Below are 11,189 nucleotides of genomic sequence, written 5' to 3'. Positions count from 1 at the left end.
AATGCCAATGTCACTGCCCCGACATTGTGCTAGTTTACGTAAATATTATTCCCTCTGATCCAAACTAATTGTCGCAGCTCTAGTACTTTAATACAAAGTTCTACAAAAGTTTTGAATTTATTTTGTGCATCTGTGTGAGTTATACTGCATAGTTAGTCAACGATTCCTGTAAAAACAGTGGGTGTACATTTGTGCAACGCTCGCCTGTGGCTCCGCAGCTCTCGTCCCGGCCGCCACGCTCGCCTGTGGCTCCGCAGCTCTCGAACGGAGCTAGCAGCTAGCAGCTCAATCGATTCGAAAGACCTAGCTAGCTAGCTCGATGAGCTGGCCGCCCGCGCCTCCGCCCGTGTCGTGGCCGCCCTGTGTTTTACTCGTCCGTTCGTCCGCCAGATTGACGTGAGGAAGAGGACAACTTGAAAAAATGGGCTAGCTATGGGCCTGCTCGATATATTTTAAAAATATTCTTTTTTACGGGTTGATTATACAGGATCTGTTCTGCCGCAGCTAAAATTGATTCTTAAAACACGTTTTTCTCAACCCGTATAACGATTTTAAAGGTCCGCAATATAAGGGGTCTGCTAAAGATGCTCTTATACTGCATAGTTAGTCAACGATTCCTGTAAAAACAGTGGGTGTACATTTGTGCAACCAAGTACCCAAGTAGCTCCGCCCATGCGTCGACACCACAGATCAATTATCCTTCAGTCCCTCGCTATATATATGTAGTCACAGAATTACAAAAATACACACAATTCTGGAGCGTCAACTATCACGGCTTTATACTCTTATTAGGTCGTCCTCCTCAATTGAATGCATTCTCCGGCTCATCGATGGCGCCAATGTCACTTGGTTCGTCAGGGATACGCCAGCGAAAGGAAGTCGTCAAAAGCCGTCCCTGTCGTCTCGTCTCTATTCCATGGATCAGACCTGTTCTTGGGTTTGCTCACGTTACCACACCATGACATGACAGCGGCGAAAGCTATGTATACAAAATTTTAGCCCGGACACAGCTTGAGAGTCTCCGTGGACTAGAACTCTCCGCTGCCTAAGCAACCGGGCGATTTGCAAAACAAGAAGCCACCAATTATTCCAAGGCGCCCACGAGTTTTAGTAATACCCGATAGAGTTGCGTTGGCATCAAACATATCTCATCTCCGCCCGCCTCTCCTCTCCTCTCCTGGCCCCCCTCCGATTCTTCTTCTTGCTTCACATTTTTGCTTTGGTTTCCATGCGCGCTAATTTCTCGGGTGTTGTTGAAGAAGCTCCGTCTCTCTTATAGGTGGTAAGTTCTTAATTTTATCCATCTTCATATTATGTTTCTCTTTTAGAGATTGGATAGAATTTCGTGCGCTTATGTACTTTCTGTCTCAAGTTTTAAGAGTATCGTTAGCTCGTGCATTCTTTCCGTTGGAAAAGGGCCGGGGAACTTTGTTTCAGCCAGGAGAACGAGCGCGCTAATTTTGCCCAAATTATATTTTTTGGGGGGTTCGGTGAAATTTTGCATCTTGGCACACCTATGCCTGATGGTGATTCTGTTCCTAATAACTTCCTATACGCAGTTCTTGGTCCAGGAGATAGGAACTCTCAGGAGAAAGACATGGCGGAGGAACCCGGTGCAACTTCTAGATACTATTGCCACATGTGCTCCGTGATCGTAAGGCCAGAGCTGGGCGTCGAGGAGGTGAAGTGCCCGCACTGCTGTTCCGGATTCGTGGAGGAGATGGCCGATGGTCGGCGGAGCAGCAACGCCGTGGGAGACCATGGTACTACTGCCACAGGGGCCGGCCCAGATGACGCGGGCGCAAGGTCGGAGCTTGCGGTTCCGCCGTGGCCGCCTATCCTCATGGACCTCCTCGGCGTCTCCTACGGCCTCGACGGCGGCGACCTCGCGGCCTTGGCGCGAAGACAGTACCGCCACCTCGCCTTCTTGCAGCTGCTCAACGCGCTCCAGGAAGGCGATGCCAATGCCGACGGCGACGCGCCCGATCCGGGGCTCGAGCGACTCGTGCTGGTTAGCCCCGCCGACGCGCACGCCATGCTCATGTCAGAGGGAAGAGCCAGCAATGGCGCCGGGGCCGGCAGGGGAGCAGGCCTGACGCTTGGCGAGTTGATTCTTGGCCCCGGGTTGGATTTGCTGCTGGAGTACCTGGCCGAGACCGACCCGAGCCGGCAAGGCACGCTGCCGGCGAAGATGGAGGCCGTTGCCGCATTGCCAACGGTAAAGGTAAGCGAGGCCGCGACCTGCCCGGTGTGCCTGGACGAGTTCGCGGCTGGCGGCGAGGCCAAGGAGATGCCGTGCAAGCACCGGTTCCACGACGTGTGCATCCTGCCGTGGCTGGAGGCGCACAGCTCCTGCCCCGTCTGCAGGTACCAGCTGCCCACGGACGAGGCCACGGAGCCGGCCGGCAATGGCACCGAGGAAACCGCCGACGTGTCGAGTGGCAATGCACGCCGCGACGTCGAGGGCGATAGCGACGGTGGAAGCAGTGGCAGGCGGCGGTGGCTCGCACGACCTTTTGGTCGTTTGTTCTCGCGCAGATCGAATGGAAGCTCCTCGTCGTCGCGATGAAACTAACAATGGGAATCTGTTTAATTTGTTTTAGCTGTCTACAGTCTAGCATCTTGTAAAAGCATTACTAGTAGTACCCCTAAACCCTCAAATCCTTAGAAATAACCGCTTTTTTACGGGTTGACACGAAAAAATCGCAAAGAATAGAACCCATTAACCCTTAAACCTTCAAATTTTTTTAGAGGCTCAACCCTTGTTCTCCTTCCCAGCCTGTAGAAACAGGGGTTGGCAGCCCAACCCCTCCCCGACTCGGTTCCCTCGCCAGTTTCGCGCGGGAGGGAGTTTTCAGCTCCCCCTCCCCCGATCCGGCCGCCGCCGGCCTTCGGCCGCCCTGCCCGGCCGCCCTCCCGCCGCGCCGCGCCCCGGCGCTCCATCCTCGGCCGCCCCTCCGCCTCCCCGCCCCGTCGCGCACCGTCCCGCCGCCTCCCCGCCCCGGCCGCGCCTCCTCCTCCCCGCCCCGACGTCCCCACCTGCCTCCCCTGCGCCGCCGCGGCCCGGCCGCCCTCCCGCCTCCCATCAAATCCGTCAGCTCCGCTGATCCGGACGAGGCAGAGCACAAGCTCCCGGTCGGATTTGGCCTCGAGGGCCTCCGGGGCCCGATCCAAAGCCGCCATGGCCGTCCCCGCGTGAGCCCCATCGTCCTGCGTGGCCGGCGACTGATCCCGCTTCGACCTCGCCCGTGCTTCACACGTGGGAGATGACCACGCGCCTCTTCTTCACCCGCGCTGCAGCTGCGCCGTGCGGGAGCAACGCCGGCCTACGCGTGCCTCCAGGCTCCAGTGGCCGTGCAGCACGTGCGTATCAGAAGGCTGCATGTTCTTGATTATCCTCTGAATCTGAAAGCCTACTGGCAGCAATCACAGATGCGGCAAAGTATCTACGGCGGCAGCAAATTTTACTTGCTAATCTCCTTGCGTGTTGCGCTGGATGGATTTAGCAATTACGATGGATGGATCCATGTGTGTTGTGCTTAATTGCTTCTTTCTGAACATGTGCAGTACTAGCAAAATCCAGCTTAGTTTCAGTTTTTAGAAGTTTCAATAGTAGAACTCACTTTTGGCAGTATAGTTCAAAGAAGACAGCTGGTTCAATGACAGTTTTAAAGATTGGGGTTGACGCAAAGACTAGAACCCTCAAATCCAACCCTTAAAGCAGTTTAAGGGTTGGGTTTGAGGGTTCTAGTCTTTGCCCTTGTTTTTCAACCCTTAAAAGTGTCAAAAAGTGGCACTTCTCAACCCTTAAAACTGCTACAAGGGTTTGAGGGTTTAGGGGTTCTACTAGTAATGCTCTAAAGCTGGATTCGTTTATTGGTTGAACCGTAATACAGTAGCTCATTCGTCTCTATGTCTGTGGTCTGGACAGATTTGCAAGATGCTAAGGCCCTGTTTGGATTATTGCGTTCTTTTAAATACACTCGTAAATAATACACGTCTCGGCCGTTGTTTTCTAATCCGTGTCTTATTCAAGTCACGTAAAGACCGACATGACAAAACTGAAAAGATAGCAGAACATCTCTCAGCTTGACACCAACGTCCGTCACCTACCTTCGGCATCACCACAACAGCCATCAAAGAAAAGAATGATGAATCACCTACTCACCCGAGCTCGACACGACTCCATCGCTGATATGCAGCTTTGCGGATCTTCGAGGTGGCTCATCAAAAGTGAAACCCTTGCCGTTGAACGAATCAGACCGGGGCAACACCCCGGACATGCCATCGAACTCCAGATCTGGCACCCTACCACGACTAAAACGCCAAAGGAAGAAACCATACCTGCCATCCACGAACCACAAGCCCAGCACATGCTCCGTCTTCCAGATGCCATCGATGCAGACTATCTGCATCCGCTCTTTGACTACCTCCCAAGCTCTGTGCCGACGCTGGAGCAAACTTCGTCGCAACGGCGGAGCCCGAGGACACAGGTGCACCACGAGGATGACGCCGCCGCTACGCCATCCTTGCTTGAATAGACTGGTTTCCAAACCCGTCCCCAACCATAGGACCGATGGCCTCGTCAGGAAAGGATCCGAAGAATCTTTATTCAGTGTTGTCATCATCGCCGTCGAAGCAAAGACGATGAACAACCTAAAAAATTAGACTACAAGGAAGTAAAAAACGATCCACACGCGTGGATCCGGCGACCCTCCCCCCCCCCCCCCCCCCCCCCCCGTCCGACGACCAAAGTTGCCGGCGGAGGGGAGCCGCCGGAGAACGACGTTGGAAGATCAGTTTCATTTCCGACATAAATTGCTCAACGCCGGTCCGATTCGCATATTAGTGAAACACCTACGTATCGAATTACATCTATTCCAAACGCACCCTAAGTAATATTACGATCACACAGACTGTACAGTTCCGACGAATGTGAACGTGTGCTTGATACCCCCTCTGTTTATAGAAGTAAGATGTTCTAACTTTTTTCGTGAATCAGACGTATGTAGGCCTGTTTTAGTATGTTTGCTCCCTCATTTTAGTTTGTATATAATCTATATTGAAATATCCAAAACATATTATATTCGTGAAAGGAGAGAGTAATAGTGAAAAGGGCAGTCGAATCTGTGACTAGTCAGAGACTCCTTTCACACGAATTTAAAGGTTGAAAGGGCATCTTCAACATGGACACTCAGACTGCCCGCATCCGTACAAGCCGAGTGGTATGGACGCGATTTACCCTCCAACGCGATACCTTATTGGCCGGCGGATCATTTTGGACGTCTGTTTTCCCACAAATCGGAGACAAACAAGGGCATTGCGGGCGTCCGGACTGCTACCACATACTCGTCAGACACCATGGACCCACCCACAACCCTGTCCCTTGCCCGCATCCTTTCGCGTGCGAAGCAGTTGCCGCGCATTCTTGCCGGTCAGCGCCACTCCAGAGTGCCAGCGTTGTATTCATGCCGGCCAAGAGCGAACGCGACCTCTCACTGGCCGGCATTGAAGCGGTGAGTGTTGGTCGAGAGCGTCGCCCATGCCGCGTCCCGGTATCTGTGCCTGTTTAATGCGGGAGAGACTTGACCGGACGGCTCTCTCTGCATTTAGACACCACCACGTTCGTCCGCCTGCCAACATTAAACAACCACGACTGCCGAGAAACTCACTCTGGAGCCTGCATTCACATAGCCCGCCGCTTGGCCCCGCCGACGCCCGCTATTTATACATGCCCAGGCCCGGCAAGATCCAAATAACACCTTCACTCCCGATCTCCTCTGTGCACCATGTCCGCCATGACCACGAGCTCCCAAGTTCAATGTGATAACCTCTCAACCGAATAGAAGCAAGAGCTGTCCGGAATTGCGGCCAGCTGGCAGGTCCGCCAAGCCTGTTAGATAAAGGTTGGCTTGCTGGAGAGCAACGAAACCGACAAGACGATGTATGTGTACAATGACGAGCTGGCACACCGTCCTCGCCGGCCCATGCCGGCGTCACCTTGGACCAGGCGCGGGGGCACTTCAAAGTTGTAATGGCGGAAGAGCAGTAGGAACAACCAGTGTTGGCATACTGATAGACGTAGGACGACCAAAGCTACAACCTCCGACTCCTCGACGGGCACGTCTCTCGGAGGGGAAAATCACCGGAGAGTAGGCGAACAACAAAGTCGTCGCGGGCATGGATGAGCAGCGGGTGTTGTACGAGTCCATGCGCAGCACCCCATGATATGCGCTGCGAGCGATGCCGGTTGCGCATCCTGCAAGCGGAGAGGGACGATGATACGTCTCCAACGTATCTATAATTTTTGCTTCTTACCTGTTGTTATGTTTTACAATCATTTTATAGCAACTTTATATCATTTTTTTGGGACTAACCTATTGACACGGTGCCCAGTGCCAGCTGCTGTTTTTTGCTTGTTTTTTTACTTCGTCAGAATATAAGTACCAAACGGAGTCCAAACGCAACAAAACTTTTTGGAGAATTTTTATGGACCAGAAGAAACAACTTAGGAAGTATGCCCTAGAGGCAATAATAAAATTGTTATTATATATATATATATATATATATATATATATATATATCCTTATTCATGATAAAGGTTTATTATTCATGCTAGAATTGTATTGATCGGAAACTTAAACATATGTGAGAATACATAAACAAATACCGTGTCCCTAGTAAGCCTATACTTGACTAGCTCGTTGATCAAAGATGATTAAGGTTTCCTAATTATAGACATGTGTTGTCATTTGATAATGGGATCGCATCATTAGGAGAATGATGTGATGGACAAGACCCATCCATTAGCTTCACATATTGATTGTTCAGTTTATTGATATTGCTTTCTTGATGACAAACACATATTCCTTCGACTATGAGATTATGCAACTTCCGAATACCGGAGGAATAGCTTGTGTGCTATCAAACGTCACAACATAACTAAGTGATCATAAAGATGCTCTACATGTATTTCCGAAGGTGTTTGTTGAGTTGGCATAGATCGAGATTAGGATTTGTCACTCCGAGTATCGAAGAGGTATCTCTGGGCCCTCTCGGTAATACACATCATAAGAAGCCTTGCAAGAAAAGTGACTAAGGAGTTAGTTGCAAGATGATGTATTACGAAATGAGTAAAGAGACTTACCAGTAACGAGATTGAACTAGGTATGAAGATACCGATGATCAAATCTCGGGCAAGTAACATACCGATGGACAAAGGGAATTACGTATGTTGTCATAAGGTTTGACCGATAAAGATCTTCGTAAAATATGTAGGAGCCAATATGGATATCCAGGTTCCGCTATTGGATATTGACTGGAGAGGTGTCTCGGTCATGTCTACATAGTTCTCGAACCCACAGGGTCCGCTTAACGTTCGTTACGATATAGTGTTATATGAGTTATATGATTTGGTGACTGAAGGTTGTTTGGAGTACCGGATGAGATCACGGACACGACAAGGAGCTCCAGAATGGTCCAGAGGTAAATATTGATATATAGGACGATGACATTCGCATACCGGAAGAGTTTCGGAGTGCACCAGGTAGTTACCGGATCACCGGAAAGGGTTCCAGGCAACCCCGAGAAGTACATGGGCCATATGGGCCAAAAGAAGGGAGTGCACCAGCCCACAAGGGGCTGGCCCGCCCCTCCTATGCCAGCCAGCCTAGGGGAGGTAAGGAAAGGGGGATTCGGCCTCCCCCTTCCTTTCTCCCCCCTTTCCTTTCTCCCGGAAGCAAATATGGAGGGAGGCGACCAACGGCAGGACCCCAATTAAGATTCGGTCCTACTTGGGGAGCCTCTTGGCCTCTCCCCTCTCCCCCACCTATATATATGTGGGAGGGGGGAGCCACACATAACTATGACAATTGCTTAGCCGTGTGCGGCGCCCCCCTCCACAGTTTAGTCCCTCGGTCATATTTTCGTAGTGCTTAGGCGAAGCCCTGCGGAGACAGCTTCACCATCATCATCGCCACGCCGTCACGCTGCAGGAACTCATCCACTAATTCACCGTCTTGCTGGATCATGAAGGCGAGGATGTCACCGAGCTGAACGTGTGCTGAACTCGGAGGTGTCGTACGTTCGGTACTCGATCGGTTGGAGCACAAAGAAGTTTAACTACATCAACCACGTTAACAAACGCTTCCGCTTACAATCTACGAGGGTACATAGACACACTCTCCCCTCTCGTTGCTATGCATCTCCTCGATAGATCTTGCATGTGCGAAGATTTTTTTTTGTTTTCCATGCAACGTTTCCCAACAGTGGCATCCGAGCCAGGTCTATGCATATATGATATGCACAAGTGGAACACGAAGAGTTGTGGGCGGTGATAGTCATACTGCTTACCACCAACATCTTATTTTGATTCGGTAGTATTTTGGGATGAAGCGGTCCAGACCAACCTTACATGTCCACGCACATGAGACCGGTTCCACCGACTGACATGCAACTAGTTTTGCATAAACATGGCTGGCGGGTTTCTGTTTCTCCTACTTAAGATGAATCGAATTTGACTACGAGTCCTTGAAGAAGGTTAAAACAACAAACTTGATGAATCACCGTTGTGGTTTTTGCGTAGGTAAGAATGGTTCTTGCTAGAAGCTCGTAGCAGCCACGTAAAACTTACAACAACAAAGTAGAGGACGTCTAACTTGTTTTTGCAGGGCATGTTGTGATGTGATATGGTTAAGACATGATGTGATATATGTTGATGTATGAGATGATCATGTTTTGTAATATCGACAACTGACAGAAGCCTTAGGGTTGTCTTTTATTGTATGAAATGCAAGCGCCATGTAATTGCTTTACTTTATCACTATGTGTTAGCAATAGTTATAGAAGCAATAGTTGGCGATACGACCCCGACGCAAAGATGGAGATCAAGGTGTCGAGCCGGTGATGATGGAGATCATGACGATGCTTTAGAGATGGATATCAAAAGCACAAGATGATGATGGCCATATCATGTCACATATTTTGATTGCATGCGATGTTTATCCTTTATGCATCTTATTTTGCTTAGAACGGCGGTAGCATTATAAGATGATCCCTTCACTAAATTTCGATATAAAAGTGTTAACCCCGAGTATGCACCATTGCCAAAGTTCGTCGTTTCGAAGCACCTCGTGATGATCGGGTGTGATAGACTGTACGTTCGCATACAATGAGTGTAAGAAAGTTTTGGACATGCAGAATACTTGGGTTAAACTTGACGAGCCTAGCATGTACAAACATGGTCTCGGAACACTGGAGACCGAAAGGTCGAACATGAGTCATACAAGGTAGTCGGAGTCGGGATTCGGAGTCGGATCGATTTTCCTTAGACAGAATCGAGTCGTAGAATCGAATCGTGGAATCGAGGATTCTACTAGATTTACTCAAATAAGATATTTTCTATCAATGCCATGAATTTATATGGTTTCTATAGAGTTTCCATACTAAATATAGAGCAAAAATTCAAAGTACGTCCATCACAATAGAAGTTTTATAATCGTAGTGGTAGTAATCTAATAGAAGTCATCCCCATTATTGTTGGCCGCGTACGAGGTTGAAGGATGTGCGCTACCATCATCTCCATCTAGGACATCATCGTATTATTTATCCTCGTTGTACCCATCGTTAGCTTCGTCTTCATTGTAGTCAAATACACGATGATACTCGTCGCCACCAAAGCCAAATTCATCGCCACCTGCATGTATATATATGAAATTGTATGCATTACTTTATGTCCATATATTATATAATGACATCACAACTATATAATCAACATACTTACATGCATCATCTATGTTCTTTGACATGGTCTCAACTTCATGGTCAGTATTTTCTTCTGCATCAGCACGTGCTTCCCTTCGAGTAATCCTATCAAGAGAGTGCAACCAATATTGGTTTATAGGAAGCATTGGATCCTCTTTTTCTGTGATCCATTCATCATCTGATTCAGTATCCTCCAACTGAAGTGCAGCCTTGGCATCCCTTCTCTTCTGTCTTTCTTTTAGTTTGAAGTTGTACATCACAAACACAAGATCATTCATCTTATCTTGGTGCAGCCGGTTTCTTCGCTTCGTATGTACCTTTATGATTCATAATACAATATATTATTTAATAACGAAATTAGCCCAGCTGGATGGTTATTGGTTATACTCATCAGAGAAAGGATAAAAAAATTTACCAACTGAAAGGCGCTCCAATTCCTTTCACACCCTAAAGAGCTACATGTTAAACTTAAGACTCGGATGGCAAACCTTTTCAGTTCTGGGCATTCATCTCCATAGGAATCCCACCAATCAGCTAGGGCATTGACACATATAATTAGATAACTAAAAACTGAGGTATATTGAAGAGATGGTTGCTTGTGTGGAAATATTAACCTAGTGATTTCTTTGATCTAGTCAGAACTGCAGACTCCATTCCAAATAAACCCCTAGCAATTTTGAACAAATCAAGCTGCAAGTCTATCTTTACCCTTTCATTTACATCAGAAACCATTCTTTTCAGGCAATTATAGAGCTCTACTTTTACTTGAGAACCCTTGAAATTAGGCATATAGTGGAAATGTAGATTCAGATAATATGCAGCTGAATGCAGAGGCCTCTAGAGTTGTGTTTCCCATCTTTCATTAATAATATTCCATATTGGAATATAACTGAAAATATGGGACAAAAATCAGTGAAACAAAGAAAGTAGTGATAAATAGAATAAAAGTGCGTACTCATGTTAGTCAGAGTCGCGATTCTACTGCTAGAATCCTACGATTTCACGATCCTACGGAAGCATGTCGATCCAAGTCCCACTATGAATCCGGTTCAGGTAAAATCCATGTTGACTCAGGATCTGGATCGTAGTGTTATTGACAGAGTTCTTCAATCACTGCCACCAAGCTACAAAGGCTTCTTGATGAACTATAATATGCAAGGGATGAATAAAGCGATTCCTGAGCTCTTCGCAATGCTTAAGGCCGCAGAGGTAGAAATCAAGAAGGAGAATCAAGTGTTGATGGTTAACAAGACCACTAGTTTTAAGAAAAAGGGCAAGGGAAAGAAAGGGAAACTTCAAGAAGAATGGCAAGCAAGTTGCCACTCCCCGGAAGAAGCCAAAGCTGGACCCAAGCCTAAAACTGAGTGATTCTACTGCAAAGGGAATGGTCACTGGAAGCAGAACTGCCCCAAATACTTGGCGGATAA

General features: G+C 48.3%; 1 protein-coding gene across 1 annotated transcript; it reads left to right on the top strand.

The window, feature by feature from the left end:
• Positions 1-940: 940 nt before the first annotated feature.
• Positions 941-2,602, top strand: LOC123094859 (E3 ubiquitin-protein ligase SIRP1). The gene is made up of 2 exons (XM_044516738.1): positions 941-1,282; positions 1,560-2,602. The coding sequence occupies exon 2, from the start codon at positions 1,598-1,600 to the stop codon at positions 2,567-2,569; it is 972 nt and encodes a 323-aa protein (XP_044372673.1). The 5' UTR covers positions 941-1,282; positions 1,560-1,597; the 3' UTR covers positions 2,570-2,602.
• The last annotated feature ends 8,587 nt before the right edge of the window (positions 2,603-11,189 follow it).

The sequence above is a fragment of the Triticum aestivum genome, chromosome 4B (assembly GCF_018294505.1).
Source record: "Triticum aestivum cultivar Chinese Spring chromosome 4B, IWGSC CS RefSeq v2.1, whole genome shotgun sequence".
NCBI classification, from domain to species: Eukaryota; Viridiplantae; Streptophyta; class Magnoliopsida; order Poales; family Poaceae; genus Triticum; species Triticum aestivum.
This window is presented reverse-complemented; position numbering and strand designations above follow the sequence as displayed.

What these genes read in the sequence shown, in the direction of transcription:
- LOC123094859 (XM_044516738.1), top strand. Translation starts at nt 1,598, where the DNA reads ATGGCGGAGGAACCCGGTGCAACTTCTAGATACTATTGCCACATGTGC.